This window comes from Dipodomys spectabilis, unplaced genomic scaffold (assembly GCF_019054845.1).
Source record: "Dipodomys spectabilis isolate Male_0828 unplaced genomic scaffold, ASM1905484v1 ptg000097l, whole genome shotgun sequence".
In the NCBI taxonomy this organism is placed as follows: Eukaryota; Metazoa; Chordata; class Mammalia; order Rodentia; family Heteromyidae; genus Dipodomys; species Dipodomys spectabilis.
Genome location: NW_024870774.1, coordinates 2,698,244 through 2,717,682, shown reverse-complemented (window position 1 = coordinate 2,717,682; position 19,439 = coordinate 2,698,244). Strand labels below are relative to the sequence as shown.

Below are 19,439 nucleotides of genomic sequence, written 5' to 3'. Positions count from 1 at the left end.
GAAAAAGCCAGCAGTGGCGCTGTGGCTCAAGTGGGAGAGTGCTAGCCTTGAGCTGAAGAGCTGAGGGACAGCGCCCAGGACCAGAGTTCAGGCCCACACCTGACCATAAAAAAAATAAAAATAAAACACCAGAAAAGTTCATGTTACTTCCCTTCCCCGCCTTTCACACCTCCCACCCCTGTTGTGGAACTTGAACTCAGAGCTTGGGAGCTGTCTCTGAGCTTCTTTGTGCTCAAGGCTGGCACTCTATCACTTGAGCCATAGTGCCACTTCTGGATTTTTGTTTGTTTGAGTGGTTAATTGGAGATGAGAGTCTCTCAGGGACTTTTCTGCCTGAGCTGACTTTGAACTTTGATTCTTAGATCTCAGCCTCCTGAGTAGCTAGGATTATAGGCATGAGCCACTATCACTCAGCTCTTGATACTTTTATCTGCAATTAATCACCAGAAAGCCAGAACTGGAGCTGTGTCTCAAGTGGTAGAGCACCAGCCTTGAGTGGAAAAAGCCAAGTGAGACTGAGAGGCTAGGTTCAAGCTCCAGTTCTGGCACCAAAAAAAAAAAATTTTTTTTTAAGACAAAAAATCTTTTATAGGGGCTGGGAAGGTGGCTCAGTGGTAGAGCGCTTGCCTTGAATGCCTGTGGCCCTGGGTTTGATTCCTCAACACCACATAAGCAAAAAGAAAAAAGCCGGAAGTGGCGCTGTGGCTCAAGTGGTAGAGCGCTAGCCTTGAGCTGAAGAGCTGAGGGACAGCGCCCAGGCCCAGAGTTCAGGCCCCACGACCGGACCCAAAAAACAAAAACAAAATCTTTTATAGATTCTATAAGGGCTGGAAAGATGGCTTGGTAGTAGAGTGCTTGTCTTAGCTGCATGAGGCCCTGAGTTTGATTCCTCAGCACCAAATAAGCAGAAAAAGCCAGAAGTGGTGCTATCACTCAAGTGTGGTAGAGCAGTAGCCTTGAGCTGAAGAGCTGAGGGACAGTGCCAGGCCCAGAGTTCAGGCCCCACGACTGGCCAAAACAAACAAACAAAAAAAGATTTCTCAGACTTTGCTCTTCGGGCTGGTTTCAAATCTTGATTCCCAGATCTCAACTTCCCCAGTAGCTAGGATTACAGGTGTGAGCCACGAGTGCCCATTTCCTTTTCCTCTGTTGTTGGGTTTTGAATGGGCTACAGCTTTGAGGAAGATGACAAATGATCTTCCCTTGAACTGAGCAATAGAAGCTTCTTGAGTAAGCCGTCCTCTCCTCTCCTGCTTCAACCCCAGTGGTCAGGCTTGGGGCTAGGGTTGTGTGGGGAGCCCAGCGGCACAGGTATTAGTTAGGGCAGACTTAACGTTTTGATGAACACCAAACGGGATATTTGTTTTTTCTAGAGTTTCTTCATTTCCATCACCAGAAAATAAATCTGATCTTTAGGGCTCTCGTAATAACCCGTGGGGCCCCATAGTCAGCATGGCCCCATGGCCCGGCCTGCTGGAGGGGACGGGACATCAAGAGAGGCGAATCTCACCGCTCCACAGACCAGGCCACAGGATAGAGCAGGGCTTTGAGAGGCTGATGTCACCGCCGGAGGGGCGTGCCATGCCGCCGAAGGACTGGGGCCTGCCGCTGAAAGGGGCGGGGCATGCTACTGGAGGGGTGGAGCATTGAGCCTCACATGGTGAGCTGTCAGGAAGTGATTGGACAGTGGGCAGCTTGGGGGAGGAGCATGAATAGCAGTTGGAAAACCGTTAGGGGAAGGGCCGTTAGGAAAAAAACGTTAGTTAATTAGTGTAGAGGAAGGAGAGTAGTAGGAGTGGAGGGAGAGCCTGCAGGAGGGGAAAGCCTGCCTGAACAGGGGAGGGCAGGCCTATGAAGGACAGGGCAAGCCTGGAGAGGCCATTTGGGGCTTCTCGAGGAAGCCATTTGGAACCTCCTCTGGAGGTCATTTGGGACCTCCTTGAGAGGTCATTTGGGCCTCCTCTGAAGGCCATTTGGGGCCTCCTTGAGAGGTCATTTGGGGCCTCCTTGAGAGGTCATTTGGGGCCTCCTCTGAAGGCCATTTGGGGCCTCCTTGAGAGGTTATTTGGGGCTTCTTGAGGAAGCTATTCAGGGCCTCCTTGAGGGGCCGTTAGGGGTCTCGAGACCTCCATAGGTCATTCGGGGCCTCCTCTGGAGGCCATTTGGGACCTCCCTTTAGAGAGGCCTGTGGAGAGGCGCCTCCCGGAGCAGAGCAGGAGCGGCCTGCAGTGGAGGAGGAAGGGAAAAACAGGGAAAAGCCTTCCCCATTGGAGGTTTGGAGCTTTGGAGCTTTGGAGGTCAAAGATTTGGAGGTTTGCAGACCAACTAATTGGTAGTTTGCAGACTAACTAATAAAGGTCGGGGGGTCAGGACTGCCCATTGGAGGTTTGGTGGTTGAGGCTGCTCTTGGTTCTGAGTGGCCCAGGACAAGGTAGTCTCAAGACCCTTTTCTGGTGTAAATAGTGTAGATAAACTTCTTTTGTTCACCTCTCACCGTGCCTCGATGGATTGTCTTGCTTTCTGGAGATCATAAGTCTCTGACAGTTCAATCTGGACCACCATCATCTCATACGGGATGTCTTTGTCCAGTCTCTTGAATTTCATGTGTTGATCAAACACAACTGGTATCCTATTAAGTACAATATATGTAACCATTGTACAATCACTTGTTTGTACACCCATCCCTGTCCCAACTAGCCCTTGAGATCCCCCTCATCCAGACAGGAACTGAAGCTTGACTACTAGGCTCACAGTGCACTGAAGAGGCTACAACGCCCCAGTTGATAAGTTTCCCACAGCCTGGAGTAGACAGTACTATGTATACCCACCTTGCTGTTCAGAACACCAGGAGAAGAGCCAGATTGCATTGGTGATAAAACAAGACACAAATTTGTTTTTACAACTTCCCCAAAGTTTGATTAATTTTATCTTCATGGCCTGTGATTTCTCTGTAAACACAGTAGCACTGAGGTGGCAGGAGAGGGACTTTGGCTGACTAATGGCAGGCAGTCTCAAGCAGGCTGTAGACAAGCACAGCCCTGATCGGCAAGCCTGGCCCTGAAACATGAACTAGGACATGGTTCCAGCTGAAGGCACAGGGCTAACAAGAAAGGACCCACGAGTTGCTGTCAGGACACACACTTCCAGGCACCCAAGGCCAAGACTCTGCTGACGTGGCAGCCCTTCACCCTGGCCCCTTGCTGCCCCCCGCCCCTCTCCCCACCCCCCCTGCCAGCTGCCATCAGGGCTCTGCCCTGTGTCTGCCACACCTGTCACTGCCTGTCCTTGTCTGTGTGTGAGGGGGGGATCAGCCCCTCCTCAGCAGCCCAGTAGAGCAGGCAGTTAGTGGGGAGGGGAGGGAATATGGAGCGGGGGCCGGTGGTGGGGGCAGGGCCAGGGGCTGGGACCCGAATCCGGGCACTGCTAGGCTGCCTGGTGAAGGTATTACTCTGGGTGGCCTCTGCCTTGCTGTATTTTGGAAGTGAGCAAGCTGCCCGCCTCCTGGGCAGTCCTTGCTTACGGCGCCTCTACCATGCCTGGTTGGCAGCAGTGGTCATCTTCGGACCCCTTCTGCAGTTCCATGTCAACTCTCGGACTATCTTCGCTAGTCACGGCAACTTCTTCAACATGTGAGTCCACTCAAGGCCATGGGAACCGGCTTCCCGCACTATGGGATCCCAGCTCCCTTCAAACTCCTGTTCTCTTGCCAGTCTGAACACTAAAAATAGGCTAGGAGGTGGACAGGAGAAGGTCAGGGGGAGGGGGAAGGGGAAGAGAGCTTGTGGGGGCTGTCTACAGGGTAAGTTGGGAGAGGAAATGGAGGCCCTAGAATGTGGAACAGCCTTCTAAAAAGATGGCAAATTTCAAATGACTGGGGGTGGTAAAGGTCATGGGGAAGAGAACCGCTGGTAGTGTTCTGGGGACAGCTGGGTGAGGGGAACACAGACCAGGGTGGGGAGATGGAACTCAGGATCTTAGAGGCCTTCTCTCTTCTCTGCCCACAGAAAGTTTGTGAATTCAGCGTGGGGCTGGACCTGCACCTTCCTAGGGGGCTTTGTGCTGCTGGTGGTGTTCCTGGCAACACGGCGCGTGGCAGTCACTGCCAGACACCTGAGTCGCCTAGTAGTTGGGGCGGCTGTGTGGCGGGGGGCTGGCCGTGCCTTCCTGCTCATAGAAGACCTGACTGGCTCCTGCTTTGAGCCTCTACCCCAGGGTCTTCTGCTCCATGAACTACCAGACCGCCGAAGCTGCCTAGCAGCTGGGCATCAATGGCGGGGCTATACAGTCTCTTCCCACACCTTCCTGCTCACCTTCTGCTGCCTGCTCATGGCTGAGGAAGCAGCAGTATTTGCCAAGTACCTGGCCCACGGGCTGCCTGCTGGCACCCCCTTACGCCTTGTCTTCCTGCTCAATGTGCTGCTGCTGGGCCTCTGGAACTTCTTGTTGCTCTGTACCGTCATCTATTTCCACCAGTACACTCACAAGGTGGTGGGCGCCGCAGTGGGCACCTTTGCTTGGTACCTCACCTATGGCAGTTGGTATCATCAGCCCTGGTCTCCAGGGAGCCCGGGCCATGGGCTCTTCCCCTACCCCCACTCCAGCCGCAAGCATAACTGAAAGAAATAAAGGCACAAAAGGCCTGGCTCTGGCTCCTCTTATCATTTATTGGGGCCCAAAAAGGGCAGGAAGGGTAAGAAAAGAGTCTACTAGTCACTTTCCTCCATTTTTCCTTCCATCCCTTTCAGTCATTGAACTGGAATGTTTCTGTGTGTGTGTGTGTCTGTCTATCTGTCTGTCTCTGTCTCTGTCTCTGTCTCTGTCTCTGTCTCTCTCTCTCTCTCACACACACACACACACACACACACACACACACACTTTTTCCTCTCTTTCTCTCTCTGTACTATTATGGGGCTTTGAACTCAGGCAGAGCTTTGTGCTCTTTTTGGCTTTTTCACTCAAGGCTGGTACTGTATTATTTAAGTCACACTTCTACTTCCAGCTTTTTGCTGGAGATAAGAGTCTGTTGAATTTATTTGCACAAACTGGCTTTGAACTTGGATCCTCGGATCTCAGCCTCCTGAATAGCTAGGTTTCTTTCTTATTTTTCTTTTTCTTTTATTCTCATCTATATTTTTTTAATCAGCATCACTTAGTTGCACAGGGTGGGAGGAGGATATTTTGATATGTTCATAGATGCATACACACCTCTCCATCACCCCCTCCCCCATGTCTTTCATTTTCTACACAATCTCCTTCCTTTCAGTCTTCTAGCTATCTGGGACTGTGGAACCAAGAAATGGTGCTAGTAACTCAAAATTACAGTGCTCTATCCAGGCACTGGTGGCTCACACCTGTAATCCTGGCTTCTCAGAAGGCTGAGATCTGAGAATCAGTCCAAAGCCAGGCCATGAAAAAAGTTCCTGATACTCCAATTAAATACCCCAAAAGCCAGAAGTGGAGCTGTGGCTTAAGTGGCAGAACACTAGACTTGAGCAGATAAAACACAAGGACAACACCCAGGCCTTGAGTTTAAGCTCTAGGTTCCTGACTCTGGGTGTGTGTGTGTGTGTGTGTGTGTGTGTGTGTGTGTGTTTGTGTGTGTGTGTGTGTGTGTGTGTGTGTGTGTGTGTGTTTATTGTTCTCTCTCCTTTTGTACTAGGGAATAAACCCAGAGTCATGCATGCTAGGAGCTACTCAAGGTTTTGCCACAAAGACCTATGAAGGCTTTGAACTTGCAGGGTTTATTTTTTGTTTGGTTGGGTTTGGTGGTACTGAAATTTGTAATTTTTAGTGTGTGTGTGCCGGTCCTGGATTTTTTTTGGCGGGGGGAGGGTCCAGTTGTGAAGCCTGAACTCTGGGCCTGGGCGCTGTCCCTCAGTTCTTCAGCTCAAGGCTAGCGCTCTACCACTTGAGCCACAGCGCCACTTCCGGCTTTTTTTTTCTGCTTATGTGGTGCTGAGGAATTGAACCCAGGGCCTCATGCATGCAAGGCAAGCGCTCTACCACTGAGCCACCTTCCCAGCCCCCTGGATTTTTTTTTTTAATCAAAGACTTTATTGGATAAATGTTACACGATATTCTTCAACATTTAACTCTGAACATACTTAGATGAGAAGCAATTTGTCATTCAAGTCTACAAAATGAAATAGGCTCATGAAGATTTGAAGCATAGACAGAAGGCAGCATGACGCAAAGCTTAATTATTAAGCAACAAAAGCAATGAAAGTGAAATTGCATCATGGTAGGTCTGGATTTTAAATACCACTGTTTCATGTTAAAAAAGTGAAAATCTGGTTTGGTAACAACACACTTTTGAGAATTTGTCACGAGAAAAAATACTTGCCCTCCCAACTCTTTAGCCTTTTAGTTACTTCTTGGTCATTTCCACCTTGCTATAAAAGCATTCTAAAGCTTTAAAAATGTCCATCACATCACTCCACGGTCTCAGCACGGCTGGGAGGGCCTGGTTCGTGCAGGGAACCTCACCGGTCAGCACCGCTGGTGTTTCCACCGCTGGTGGAAAGGTGTGCATGGAGCCCTTGTCAGCTTCCCAACTCCCATGATTCCATCCTGAGCTAGTCCTATGGAACACACCCAGAACGGCATGGGCTGAGCTCACTAGACTCCAGACATGCTGCCTTTTTCTTCTTGAGTTAGAGAACAGATCGCAGGCAGGTAGAGTAAATGTTGTGTAGTGGTTCTGGATTTTGAACTTAGTTTGAACTGGGTTTTGAGCACTGCTCCCGAGCTTCTTTTGCTCAAAGTTAACATTCTACCAGTTGAGCCACAGTTCCACTTATAGCTTTATGGTAATGTATGTCTCTCAGAAGCTGATTGTTCATGGCTCACACTTGTAATCTGTAAGACAGACAAGGTTTCTGCTGTTAAGGCAAGTGTTAATCACAAATAATAATAGCAAACACTAGCAGTGTGCTTACTCTGTACCATATAATTTTAAATACCTGTAAATTTTGTATGTTTTTAAAATTATTATTATAAAGGCAATGTACAGGGGAGTTACAGTTACATAAGTCATGTAAAGAGCACATGTTTTTTGTACAGTGTCACCCCTTCTCTCTTTGTCTCCCAATTTTTCCCTTCCATTCCCACCCACAAGTTGTATAGCTCTTCAGTTCAAGGCTAATGCTCTACCACTTGAGTCACAGCACCACTTGCAGTTTTCTGGTGGTTAATTTGAGATGAGTCTCATGGACTTTCCTGTCTGGGCTGGCTTTGAACTGCAGTCCTCAGATCTCAGCCTCCTGAGTAGCTAAGATTACAGGTATGAGCCACTGGTGCCCGGCTCTTTAAGTTTGTTATATTAACACATCAGTTCTCACACCAACACCATGGGATCACTTTTGGTGTTTTTTGTTGTTGTGTTTGCCAATACTGGGACTTAAACTCTTGGCCTTATGCCCTTGCTCAATGCTGCTGCTGTACTATTTGAGCCACACCTCCATTTCCAGTTTTTTTTTTTTTTTTGCTGGTTACTTGGAGATAAGAGTCTCTCAGATTTATCTACCCAGGCTGACTTTAAACCTTACCCTCAGTTATCAGCTTCCCGAGTAAGCAGGATTACAGGCATGAACCACTTTGTCAGACCGAGGTAGATTTAATAGTATTACCATTGTACAGTTGTGAAAATTAAGGTCAGAAGTTAAAGTCACTTGTTCATAGCTAGCAATTAGGGGAGCCAGGATTACAAATCAGACAATATGGGTACGTTGTCTATGTTCTAAACAAACAAAAAACAACAAGAAATTAGCAACTACAGCCCTCCTGTGGGCAGTTTTTGTATGGCCTGCAAGCTAAGAATAATATTTACATTTTTATATGTTAAAAAAGCAAAGATGAGTCAGGTGCCAGTGGCTCACACCTGTAATCCTAGCTACTCAGGAGGCTGACATCTAAGGATCACAGTTGGAGCCAGCCAGGTCAGGAAAGTCCTTGGAGACTCTTATCTCCAATAAACTACTACAAAACTGAAAGTGGCACTGTGGCTCAAGCAGTAGAACGCTCACCTTGAGCTGAATAGCTGAGGGACAGCGCCCAACCCCAGAGTTCAAGCCCAATGACCAACAACAACAACAAAAATCAAAGATGAATAATTCCTGACACTTGAATATTATATGAAATTCAAATTCTAGTATCTATAAATTAAGGTTTTCTGAAACCCAGCCACACTAATTCAATTACCTAGGCTACTTTCTTGCTACAGTAGAAAAACTAAGTAGATACTACAGACTGCAAGGCCCACAAAGCCTAAATCATCTAACACCTTACGAAAAGTTTGCTCAGCCTTGGTTTAAACCACTACATTTTCCTATATCAGTACCATTAAATTGTCTAATATCAGAGAGAAAGATGTCAGTACTACAATAGACTGATCTGTAACAAAGGGGAGAAGATACTTTATGAAGGATGCTGGAGAAAGCTCTCTCTGAGGAACTGACATCTGAGCTCAGAACTGAATGTCCACACACTGGGGGAGAGTGTTTCAGGCAAAGGATTTCTCAAGGGCAAAGTACCTGAGATAGGAACAAGCAACTGTTTGAGAAACAAACAGAAAATATTTGCAATTGCAATGCATGAGAGGAAAGCAATAGTGGCTACAGCGGCTCCTGCCTGTAATTCTCCTAATCAAGAGGCTGAGATCTGAGGATCTCCCTTCAAAGCCAGCCATGGTAGGAAAGTCTGTGAGACTTTCCACGAAATCAAAAAAAAAAAAGGAAGGAAGGAAGGAAGGAAAAGAAAAGAAAGAAAGAAAAAGGAAAAGACCTAAGTGGAGCTTTGGCTCAAGTGATAGAGCTCTACCTGCACCAAAAAAATGTAATAAATATAAGACAAGTAGATCATGAAGGAAAGCTCTAGAGAGGTGTGAACCTGTTGCTCTGGGAGAGTAGGTTATAGAAAAATGGACTCCGCAGCCCATGGTCCAGGGGAGAGCTAACTGAGGCTTGGATAGTGTCAGAGTCTGGGTGTCATTTTGTGGGCCAGAGGATACCCAGGGTGCAATGGGGCACCCTAGCAAGACTAGGCAACAGAAGCCAGAAAGAAGTGGCTCTCATAAGACTGATTATAGTCCCTGGGCGGATCAGGGGGAAAAAGAGAGCCATAGGGGAGGTGGGGAGAGGGGAGGCAGGGGCTGCCAGGCCCGAGATGGGCAGCGTTGGGATGGCTGGAAACCAGGCTTTGGGAGGCTGGCGCCAGAGCCGGGCCGGGAGAAGCCGGGCGGAAACGCGGCCGTCGGGCTGCAGGGGGAGCCCCCGCCCCGCCCGGCTCGGGTCTCGGGCTGTCCCCGCCTCCGCTGGTCCCTCCGCTCGCGCTCCGCAAGGAGGCCGCGCGCGTGGCCAGCTCCGCTTTCACTTTTCCTTCCCTGCCGGCCCCTGCCCCTCTCCTCGTGCGGTTCTGGCCCCCCGCCCCGGCCATGGCCATGCTCAGGGTCCAGCCCGAAGCCCAAGCCAAGGTAAGTGCTGAGGGTTCAAGAAGGGGCCCTTTCGGGGGGCGTGGCTCCGAGGGGCTGAGGGACCCCTCCCCAGCTGCCCCCCCCAGCCCCGGATCTGAATGATCCCCCCCCCCTGCTGGCTTCCCCCCAGCCCCGGATCTGAATCGGGGCCGGGGGGGTCCTGTCAACCGGGCCCGGAGCACCTGAGCCGGCTGGGATGGGAGGCAGCTGTGATCGGCGGGGCGAGGTGAAGCGGAGAGCTAGCGTGGAAGGGAAGTCCGCTGGCTCAGGCCACACACAGACAGGTCCTGCCTGCACACCACCTGTGTCTCCCTTTTAGGAAGGGCCGCCAGTCTCCCTCCACAGGTTACTCAGTCTCTTCCTTCTCGCATAGGACAGTACTAACACCCCTCTATACAGGCCGGGAGGCCCGGAATGTCCTAACATGAAGTACAATTCACGGTCAAGTACCATTCACGGTTCTCACCTCCATCTGCATAGAGCCCGCTCCCTGCTCCCATACACAGATTCAGAGTCCCAGAGATCTACCTCATTCCCCCCACCCCCAGTCCACTCAGTACCTATATCTCACCTTCTTTAGGTGTGGCTTCAAAGGGATCCATTTTACCCCTCCCCAGGCCAGCCCCTACACTACCCTTAGGGAACTGGCCCCCAAAAAACTGATCTTAAAGCCAGGCTTCTAAAGGGTTGCCTGTGTTCCACAGGTAGATGTGTTTCGGGAAGACCTGTGTGCTAAGGTAAGACCTGCCCTTTCCACAGCCTCACCCCTACCCTACCCTACCTACCACCCCTACTGCTCAGGCTTGTGTCTGATTCTGACCCCATCTTCCTCACTCAGACAGAGAACCTGCTTGGGAGCTATTTCCCTAAGAAGATTGCTGAGTTGGATGCATTTTTAAAGGTAATGGGGACAGGCAAGTAGGGAGTAGGGCCCAAGGGGAAGTCTGGGTGTGAGGGGTCTGAGTGTGAGGAGATGAGAGGAACACCTGATCTCTACCTTACATCAGGAGCCGGCACTCAATGAAGCCAACCTGAGCAATCTGAAGGCTCCATTGGACATCCCAATACCAGATCCAGCTAAGGAGAAAGAGAAGGAAGAGCGGAAGAAACAACAGGAGGCAAGCCAAGAGATCTGGGAGAAAGGGCCCAACCAGGGGAAAACAAACCTTAGTCCTGTTTCCATGAGCTCCTCTCTCCTTGCAGAAGGAAGACAAAGATGAAAAAAAGAAAGGGGAAGATGACGACAAAGGTGCCTAATACTTACGTGCTGGGAAAAGACTTGGGTCCCAAGATGCAGGGGATACTGCCTAAGGATCCACTCTCTTCTGCCTCATCCTCAAACATGTAACTAACTGACCCATTGCCTAACTCTCTAGGTCCTCCCTGTGGCCCAGTGAACTGCAATGAAAAGATTGTGGTCCTCCTGCAGCGCCTAAAACCTGAGATCAAAGATGTCACTGAGCAGCTCAACCTGGTGAGCCTTCCACTTCCATCTCCAGGCTTCTACCCTTTGCCTTCTTGGACCCTGCCAGTTAGAGCATGACATTTGCTAAATCTTGGGAGAAGGCCCAGCAAGAAAGTCTAGCAATCCAGACCCTAGGGCTCAAAATGAACCTGGCATCCCTCTATCAGTGTGGGTAGTGAAGAAAGGGAAGATAAGAGCCTAGCAACTGGGTGAGAGTTGATGTGGTTCCCCCCACTCCTCCAGGTCACTACCTGGTTGCAGCTACAGATTCCTAGGATTGAAGATGGAAATAATTTTGGAGTGGCTGTCCAGGTAAGAACACTGTCCCCTTCTGACTTTCCTGCCTTCCTGTGTAGCTCATGCTTCCTTTTCAACGTCTCTCACTACTATTTCTTCCTTCAGGAAAAGGTGTTTGAGCTGATGACCAGCCTTCATACCAAACTGGAAGGTTTCCATACTCAAATCTCTAAGTGAGTAACTGGCCAACTGAACCCACAACAAATTACCTTTATTCTGGGACGGAGGATATCTCTACTCCCAAGCACATTCTTCTGCCTTTGTTTTGGACAGAGGCCTGCACTCTTTTTCCACTCTATATAAACCACCTGTACTTCCCACAGGTATTTCTCTGAACGTGGTGATGCAGTGACAAAAGCAGCCAAGCAGCCCCATGTGGTACGTGAGGCTCAGGTTAGGGTACATGGGGGAAGGACACATTTCAAGTCAGGTCAGGTCTGACCCTGAATTTCTGCAGGGTGATTATCGGCAGCTGGTGCATGAGCTGGATGAGGCAGAGTACCAGGACATTCGGCTGATGGTCATGGAGATCCGAAATGTTTATGTGAGGAGGGGAGGGGAGGGGAGGGGAGGGGACGATTGGGGTTGGCAGAGGCATCTTTCTCAGGCTACCCACTTCCTGACTCCTCATGCTGGGGGGTGGAGAAAGACAAAACTCAGCCTCTCCATAAGACATGAAACCACCAGAGGCCTGTGTCTGACCCCCTCCCTCCTCTACCCTGCCCGTATAGGCTGTGTTGTATGACATCATTCTGAAGAACTTCGAGAAACTCAAGAAGCCCCGGGGAGAAACAAAGGGGATGATCTACTGAGAGCCTCTTCTCTCATTTTGTGACAGCTTATCCCTGCTTTTTTTGAATCAAGGACTCCAGACCTTTCCCCTAACTTCTTCCTGTTGAGGTTTCTCCCTCAGTTTGTCTCCCAGACACAATAAATACAGTCATTGTTGCCCACCAGCCCATCTCTTTATTGGTTCAACCTTCCTAGTCCTTGGCTCAGGCATTTCCATTGGTGGGACCAACCCACTGGGTGATCTGGGTGTTGAGTTTCTGGTTCGTCCAATCCTGTCGGATGTCATCAAGGTGACAGTCAAAGTCCACAAGGTGCTGGTGTGCCCGGCCCTCCAGTAGTGCTCCCACCATCTGCCGTGACTCTTCCCAGTCCCTCCACATCACTCTGAAAGAGAACAGTCCACAGAGGTCAAACAGCATGCAGTAGAGCCATATATAGACTTAAAAGAAGTTGGGTCTAGAGTAAGAAGCTTGGATCATGACCAGAGAAAGCCCAGCAGCCTTGGGCTTCTAAGAAGTGGAGGGAGTAAAACACTCACAAGTTCTTGTCCTTGGGGATCCAGCGGAGACCGTGGCTCTCCAGGACGATGACTGGAGGCACACAAGGCTGAGGCACTAGTTTCTTATTATCCAACTGGGGAGGCAAAAGGCAATGGAGTTTCAAGAAACCCCTCTTCCCTACTTTTGTCCACCTCTTCACCCCCACACACAAGTCTCACCATAATAAGTACTGCATCAGGGAAGAACTCTGCAATTCGCCCAGCGATTTTCAAGGCCAGAGACCCAGGGCTGCGTAGAAGGAAGATCAGAGGAATGAGGAGCCGACTCTGTGGGCAGACCCTGTCCATCTGAGGTGGGCCTCCCAGGTGTCATAGATGTGGGTGCAGTTGTAGCCTTTCCCTGTAGCTGGCCTGAGAGGATAGGGCCTGCTTGATGCTTGGTGAACGATTGCTTGATGCTTGAGTACTGTGGGAAACAGGTGCTCAGACACTGCTGGTGAGAGTGGAAATCAAAGGAGGTCTTTTTGGAGAGTAATTTGGCATAGCTAGCCAGGATGAAACTAAATACTATATAGCTAACCAAGAAATTCCAATATAAATTTACCGAGGGTGTGGCGTAGGTGGTAGAGCTCTTTCTTAGCAAGTGCAAGATCCTAGGTTTAATCCCCAATACCACAAAAAAAAAAAAAAAAAAAAAGCAAATAATTGACTGTAACAGCAAAGTCTCCATAATTAACAAATAAATGGAAATACCCCTGTTGTGGGTTCCAGTACTGGTGTGTGAACTCAGGGCTTGGGTGCTGTCCCTTAGCTTTTTCACTCAAGGCTGGCACTCTACAACCTGAGCCACACCTCCACTTCTGGCTTTTTTTTTTTAGTGGAAAATTAGAAATAAGAGTATCATGGACTTTCCTTTCCAGGCGGCTTTGAACCATACACTATTCTCAGATCTCAACCTCTTGAGGAACTAGAATTACAGATGTGAGCCACCATTACCCAACTTTGGAAATACCCTCAATGTTTACTGTAAAGCATTAAATATAGTTACATGCATACTATATAGCCATTTGGGTAAGGTAGATCTTGCTGTGGAAATGGAAAGATGTAAAAAAAAAAATCTATTAAGTGAAGAAGGAAAGCAAATTACAAAACTATTTCTAACTTGATTATGTTAGAAATACATTTTGATTTTAAATTCTTTTTTTAAGGTGCTGGGTTCAGCTTTTTCTACTTTTTTTCAGCACTTAACCTAGAGGGACACTCATTTAACGCAAGATCAGACTGTTCTAGTTGAAATACTTGTCCTTCCCACCCCCCACAACAGCTACTCTAGGGCAGGACTCTGTCCTATTCATCTTTTTAACGCCTCACTCCAGTACCAAGCGTAGTGCCTGGTGTGCAGACCCTGCTCCTAAGCATTTGAAGAAAAGATGGACAGGATAATCTTGATTTATATGCACTCCAACCAAACCTACCTTAATCATGTGGCTTCTGCCTCTGGCTACCCGACTCACCTCTGATCATCCAGGGCTGCATTGGCATGGTAGTACCCAGCTACCACCAGACCGGCCTGTGCGCCCCACACATCCACCTGTCGTGGAAAAGGGGCCATCAGTAACTAAATCTTGCCACTGATTCTGTGGGCGTGCACTACTGTGAAGGGTTTCGGGGGCTGGCGATGGGGGTTGTGCGTCCAGCGGCAGCACCTGGTTGAGGGCGACCTCCAGCATGACGGACAAGGCCAGTTGGCTGTGGAAGAGGGGCACACAATCGGTGAGACACAGGCATTCCCCGGACCGCGGCGCAGGCGCCAGCAACAGCCCATTGACCGCAGCGTGTGGGTACCGAGCAGCATGCAGGCACATCTTTACGTAGGCCCGGGCCGAGATCTCCACCTCCCCCATGGCGGGCAGGGCCTGCCAGGGACGCAGCAGGCCCGATTAGTGCCGGTTCTCCGCCTCGCAAAAGCGAGCTTGGCCTTTCCCAGTGACTCCTCAATTAGATTCAACCGTGACGCCAACACTGCTGGAAGGCAAGACAGACCTCCGGCTACCAGCGACCTCGGTCAGGAGGCCGTCCCTCTTAACCCCCCAGGGTGGGCGAGAAGGAGGTCCTTAACCTCCCGCGACACAGAGCCCCGCCTCGGCCCAATTCCAGCCGCCGGGGCGCAGATCCACGCCTGCTCCTTACAGTCTCCGGGAGTCCCGCCCACAGAGCGCTCTACAGTAGGTCCAGAGTTCTTCCTTTATCCAATCAGCGGGTGCGCTCAGCCTTGCCCCGCCTTTGTCTCTAGCGAACCGGAAAGAACGTAAATTGTAGGGAAAAGAAAATTGCCGGGATGTTTATTGGCTATCTGACTTCTGCTTTGGGCTGCTGCAAGCTATCTTTGCAGTACCTGGGCTACATCTCCGCCACCCTCCCCACCCCCCGCCCCGCCACTAGCCCGCCTCCTCCCTCCCCTCCCGCGAGCTTCAGGCAGATCAGCTTAAGGAAATGCCAGTCCCTTGTCCTCAGTAGTAGACCTTTGAACAAGATCTCTCTCTGTGTGAGCACTGTCCCTGAACTTTTATGCTCAAGACTAGTGATCTCTTTTGGCCCACAGCAAACTTCCAGCTTATTTTGGTGGTTAATTGGAGACAAGTTTCATGGATCTTACTGTCCAGACTGGCTTTGAATTGCAATCCTCACATCTCAGCCTCCTGTGTAGCTAGGATTACAGACATGAACCACAGGTGCCTTGTGATCTTTGAATGACTGACACACACAGAAGCAATCCACAAAAAGCACGTCATTTATTTTTCTTCTAGTCTTGAACTCAGTACATAGATGGCTTCTCTTCACCCTTTGGGTTGACAATTTTCTCCAGGTTGCTACTGATTATATGATAAAGCTCAGCCTAGAAAGCCAGAAGAACAAGAGTTAGGTTCTTGGCCTTCTGTTCCTCCATCCACCTCCCTTATGAGCTTCCTCCACACTCACATAGAAGGCCCTCAAGTTCAGCACCATGTTCCTGAGCTCCCTATAGGCTGCTTCATCCCGTTCATGCACCAAAGCTCGATAATCCATCTGGGATGTAGGACGCAAAGCTGAGTTAGCCCCACAGGAAGTTGGAACACTGTTTTCCCATATACGGAATAGAATTTGAGTTGGGTGCAGGTGGCTTCACACCTGTAATGCTAGCTACTCAGGAGGCTGAGATCTGAGGATTGTGGACCAAAGCCAGCCCAGACAGGAAAGTCTGTAATACTCTTATCTTTAATTAATCGCCAAAAAGCCAGAAGTGGAGCTGTGGTTCATGTGGTGGAGCAATAGCTTTGAGCAAACAAGTTCGGAGGCAGTGTTTAAGCCCTGAGTTCAAGCCTAGGACTGCAAAAAGAAATTAAAAAAAAACAAAACAACAACCAGAATAGAAAGTTAAAGATGGGCCTATCTCACCACCAACAAATGGGATCACATAGGATCAAGCAGAGAAAAGAGAAAAGGGTCAAGATTGTTGAAGCCCAAATCAAGGGTTTTCTTATTTTGTGCCAGTATTGGGGATTGAACCCAGTGCATGTCTTTGAATTTTTTTACTTAAGCTTTGTACTCTACAACTTGTGGCACAGCTCCAGTGTCTCCTAGAACAGCTTCCAACCTTGATCCTCAGATTTTATCCACCTAAGTAGCTAGGATTACAGGCATGAGCCACCAGTGCCTGGCTTCCAAATCAGTTTTACTAAGTTTTTGGCTTTAATATTCTCCATGTTGGGAAAGTAATAAATAAGAAAAAGAAGATGGCTTCCCCTCAGCTCAATCCCACCCCAGCCAGCCTCAGCTAAAAGGCAGGTGGATTGTGCACTTACTACATGGGTCTCCTTAGAGGCCTTAGCAACCGCATCCCCACGTTCTGAGAAGTACCTGCCAAAGCAAGGGTAATAGCACAGAAATGTGTTTTGAAGAACAGGTATTCCAACACGTCTTTCCCCAAATCTCCCATCATCCTGATGGGACTGTGCAGCTTTGGGAGTCCAACAGAAACATCCCTGCAGCCCCCATTCAGGTCCTCCTGCTGCCCTCACTTGGAAATGGTTGTCTGAAAGGCTTCCACTTTGGTCTTGACAGCATTCACTCTTTCCAGTACCTTCTCCTACAGACGTGGAGGAAAAGAAAACAGCTCATCTCCCTTCCTCACTAGCTATTTCACTTTTCATCCTAGATCATGCTCATCTTCTGTCTCTTACAAATTTCTCCATACTGTGTCCTTAGTTACCCATTTCTTACCTGTATTGCCACCCCAAAATCATTTCCATCCTCAATCTTTGGGATCAGATGCTGGATCCATGTTATCACCTACATAGATTAAGAGGAGGAATCATTCAACAAATGCACTGGTTTCTTCCTATTATGCCATATCCTAATAATAGCTACACGTAATTGAATATTCATTATGTGCCATGTACTATGATGAATTATTATTATCATGGAAACTTTCCAAAGTATATATTCTTACTCTGCTCATTTAACAGATTCAACAACTGAGTCACAGACTTACTTAAGGATCTCATTTAGGTAAGTCACAATCAGGATTTGAACTTGGTTTCCTTCTTGGGTCCAATCTTTTAAAGCAATTCACTATATCTTATCTCTCCACTGGGCACTTAGTACAGCAGAAGATTCTGAGGTTATACAGGTGGATATATCCTAGTTTCTGATTTCAGCTGTACCATTGTGATACTAGAAATCTAGCAGACTGCTGAGAACAGTAAGTATCTAAACACAAAGCACAGAAATAAGTTTCCTTAGGTTTCTGAATGAAACAATTACATCTCTAAAAGAGACCATTGCCTGGCGTTGCTTGTCTTCTCTTCCCACTTTCCCCAGCTGACAGCCTTACCAGAATGCATTTCTCTTTGAGAGTCCACACTTCTGGCTTAACCACAGCAAGCAGGGCCAACACCTTCTCATTTCCAGGGAGAAAACCACACTTAGGGACTGTGAGAGAGAGAGGATTTCAGGCCTTTCTCATCCAGTAGTCAGTGTGTCATTTCTCCTACCCTAATCACACATTCTCGCATTACCTTCTCTCTTCTCCTGTTTATCTGTCTCCATCTAAAGCCAAAAAAGGAAAGTAGCTTTAGAAGTTGAAAGAGTAACATCTCCAATTGAGTTTATAGTCCAAGTTCTGTACTCTGTGTGCCTCACCTCATCATCTTTGGGTGGAGGATCTGGGATAGGGATGTCCAGTGAGGCTCGGAGGGAAGTGAGATCGGCCACATTGAAAGAGTCCTCCTGCACAGAGTTCACTGTCAGGAACTGTCTACCCTCTTCCCCTCACCCAAAGTTACATTTATATTCCCCTCCAACTCTCCTCTCCCCTCACCCCACATTCCATCTGCTCTCTGTCTCCAACCTAGGCTCAGGCTTCACACTATCCCAACATTCCCAGTCTGTTATTCACAGCTGTTTTCTGCATGCTGAGCCCAGTTCTTAGTTTAAAACAGTGGATCAAAGCCAGGCGCTAATGGCTTACTCTTGTAATCCTTGCTACTCAGGAGGCTGAGATCTGAGGATTGCAGTTCAAAACCAGTTGAGCAGCAAAGTCCTTATCTCTAATTATCAAAAAGCCAGAAGTGCATTTGTAGCTCAAGTGGTAGAGCACTAGCCTTAAGCAAAAAAGTTCAGGGGTAGGGCCCTAGGCCCAGAGTTCAAGCCCCAGGACTAGCAAACACACAGACACAAAAGGGTAGGTGGAGGAGAAAGAGACCAAGGGCTAGAGCAGAAGGGACCCACTCACTTGTAAAAGCTGATTCAGGTAAATTATTTTCTGTGGCAAGAATCTGTGGAGAAATTCTTCAGCCTGTGGGTTACATTGCACAAACAGTCATAGAAAACACCCAATGAGATGTAAGAAATGAACCTGGACAGGCCCTTGAGAATCATTGAGTCCAAGACTCTGAACTTAGGAAACTGAAACCCTGGAAACGAAGGGACTTGCCCAAGCTAGTGAGAGGCAGAACCAAAGGTTAAAACCTTGGCATTTGTGATTTGGGATGCATGCCTGTCCTTTCCCATCAAAAGAAAGTACAGAAGAGGCAAGAGTCCTAGAGGGGTTAGACTGAAAGTAGAAATCAGAAATCAGGGGCTCACCTTGGGTGAAGGCTTGGTAAAGGAAGTAAGGAGCAAGTATAGGGTGGGTCTGCGGGGGTTCTCTGAGAGCTTGTGATCCTCAAAGTATTACACCAAGATTCGGTGTCAAATTGCTTGAATTCAGAGAGACTTACCTCCTGGAAAAGATTGTCTCTGAAGACATCCACCTGCACAGAATACCCGGATGCTGATTAAGGGTTCCGGTTGTAAAGAGGAAAATCCTGTCCCCAAACCCCAACAGGGTGCCCAACTGTGGCTCAGATCTTTCCCACAAGCCAGTTTTCCCTGGAAGCCTTTGCTCAGTGCAGACTGGCTAAAGGGCAGGAATTTGAGGATCCCGGGGCAGAAAGTGAAAGCACTAAAGAGAGATTGGGGGAATTCTCTGGCACTGCCTTGGTCCCTTTCAGCACCCCAGCTTGGCTTCCATTTGGAGGGTTCCCCGACCCCTTCCAGCCCTCCGGTTCCTTGGTACCTGTTTACGGGCTTCCCCGCTTAAGCGGACCCCACACGGTTTAGCCATGCTGCTCCAGTTGCTAGAACACAGGTCCCCCAGCTAGCTACCGGCTTTCGATTTCAGTCCCCGGGCCCAGGCCCGCCCCTCTCAGCCCCACCCCTCCCTCCTCCCATTTCCCCCCTCCTCTTGGCAAGCCTACAAGAACTACAATCCAATCTGTAGTTCTTCAGCTAGTCCCAGGCCCGTTACCACCAGGAAGAGCGGTTCTGGCTGGGTCTCAAGCGCAGAGGCTGTCCGAGCAAAGGGGGCACAGCGGGAGGACTGGAACAGAGGTTGT

General features: G+C 49.0%; 4 protein-coding genes across 6 annotated transcripts; 2 read left to right on the top strand and 2 right to left on the bottom strand.

Moving 5' to 3' along the window:
- The first annotated feature begins 3,361 nt into the window (after positions 1–3,361).
- On the top strand, positions 3,362–4,642 carry Fitm1 (fat storage inducing transmembrane protein 1). The gene is made up of 2 exons (XM_042686471.1): positions 3,362–3,629; positions 4,005–4,642. The coding sequence occupies exons 1-2, from the start codon at positions 3,364–3,366 to the stop codon at positions 4,615–4,617; spliced, it is 879 nt and encodes a 292-aa protein (XP_042542405.1). The 5' UTR covers positions 3,362–3,363; the 3' UTR covers positions 4,618–4,642.
- Positions 4,643–9,321: 4,679 nt separating this feature from the next.
- On the top strand, positions 9,322–12,187 carry Psme1 (proteasome activator subunit 1). The gene is made up of 11 exons (XM_042686346.1): positions 9,322–9,469; positions 10,174–10,206; positions 10,308–10,370; positions 10,477–10,587; positions 10,673–10,718; positions 10,846–10,943; positions 11,178–11,246; positions 11,337–11,404; positions 11,555–11,609; positions 11,689–11,775; positions 11,963–12,187. Exons 1-11 carry the CDS (start codon positions 9,431–9,433, stop codon positions 12,041–12,043), a joined length of 750 nt encoding a protein of 249 aa, XP_042542280.1. The 5' UTR covers positions 9,322–9,430; the 3' UTR covers positions 12,044–12,187.
- Emc9 (ER membrane protein complex subunit 9) lies at positions 12,181–14,737 on the bottom strand. The gene is made up of 5 exons (XM_042686350.1): positions 14,229–14,737; positions 14,037–14,113; positions 12,742–12,811; positions 12,562–12,656; positions 12,181–12,407 (listed from the first exon to the last, which is right to left on the bottom strand). The coding sequence occupies exons 1-5, from the start codon at positions 14,424–14,426 to the stop codon at positions 12,227–12,229; spliced, it is 621 nt and encodes a 206-aa protein (XP_042542284.1). The 5' UTR covers positions 14,427–14,737; the 3' UTR covers positions 12,181–12,226.
- Positions 14,738–15,295: 558 nt separating this feature from the next.
- Positions 15,296–19,369, bottom strand: Psme2 (proteasome activator subunit 2). 3 transcript variants are annotated; one of them, XM_042686348.1, is made up of 12 exons: positions 19,352–19,369; positions 19,121–19,181; positions 18,783–18,815; positions 18,296–18,358; positions 17,704–17,790; positions 17,580–17,610; positions 17,396–17,493; positions 16,783–16,851; positions 16,581–16,648; positions 16,365–16,419; positions 15,502–15,588; positions 15,296–15,418 (listed from the first exon to the last, which is right to left on the bottom strand). In XM_042686348.1, the coding sequence occupies exons 2-12, from the start codon at positions 19,166–19,168 to the stop codon at positions 15,338–15,340; spliced, it is 720 nt and encodes a 239-aa protein (XP_042542282.1). In that variant the 5' UTR covers positions 19,169–19,181; positions 19,352–19,369; the 3' UTR covers positions 15,296–15,337. The 3 variants fall into 3 exon arrangements, with proteins under 3 accessions (XP_042542282.1, XP_042542281.1, XP_042542283.1); XM_042686347.1 differs by having other exon boundaries at positions 19,302–19,365; XM_042686349.1 differs by lacking the exons at positions 18,296–18,358; positions 19,352–19,369 and having other exon boundaries at positions 19,121–19,235.
- Positions 19,370–19,439: the final 70 nt, after the last annotated feature.

Bases quoted from the DNA above. Each gene is read 5' to 3' on its own strand.
- Fitm1 (XM_042686471.1), top strand. From the start codon at position 3,364: ATGGAGCGGGGGCCGGTGGTGGGGGCAGGGCCAGGGGCTGGGACCCGA. The intron at 3,630-4,004 runs GTGAGTCCACTC...CTCTGCCCACAG, and splicing joins CACGGCAACTTCTTCAACAT to AAAGTTTGTGAATTCAGCGT.
- Psme1 (XM_042686346.1), top strand. From the start codon at position 9,431: ATGGCCATGCTCAGGGTCCAGCCCGAAGCCCAAGCCAAG. The intron at 10,588-10,672 runs GCAAGCCAAGAG...CTCTCCTTGCAG, and splicing joins AGCGGAAGAAACAACAGGAG to AAGGAAGACAAAGATGAAAA. The intron at 10,719-10,845 runs GTGCCTAATACT...CTAACTCTCTAG, and splicing joins AGGGGAAGATGACGACAAAG to GTCCTCCCTGTGGCCCAGTG.
- Emc9 (XM_042686350.1), bottom strand. From the start codon at position 14,426: ATGGGGGAGGTGGAGATCTCGGCCCGGGCCTACGTAAAGATGTGCCTG. The intron at 14,114-14,228 runs GTGCTGCCGCTG...TTTCCACGACAG, and splicing joins TGGAGGTCGCCCTCAACCAG to GTGGATGTGTGGGGCGCACA. The intron at 12,657-12,741 runs GTGAGACTTGTG...TTGCCTCCCCAG, and splicing joins CTGATGCAGTACTTATTATG to TTGGATAATAAGAAACTAGT.
- Psme2 (XM_042686348.1), bottom strand. From the start codon at position 19,168: ATGGCTAAACCGTGTGGGGTCCGCTTAAGCGGGGAAGCCCGTAAACAG. The intron at 17,791-18,295 runs GTGAGTGGGTCC...AACTCTGTGCAG, and splicing joins ACCTGAATCAGCTTTTACAA to GAGGACTCTTTCAATGTGGC. The intron at 16,420-16,580 runs GTGAGGGCAGCA...TTGCTTTGGCAG, and splicing joins TTTCAGACAACCATTTCCAA to GTACTTCTCAGAACGTGGGG.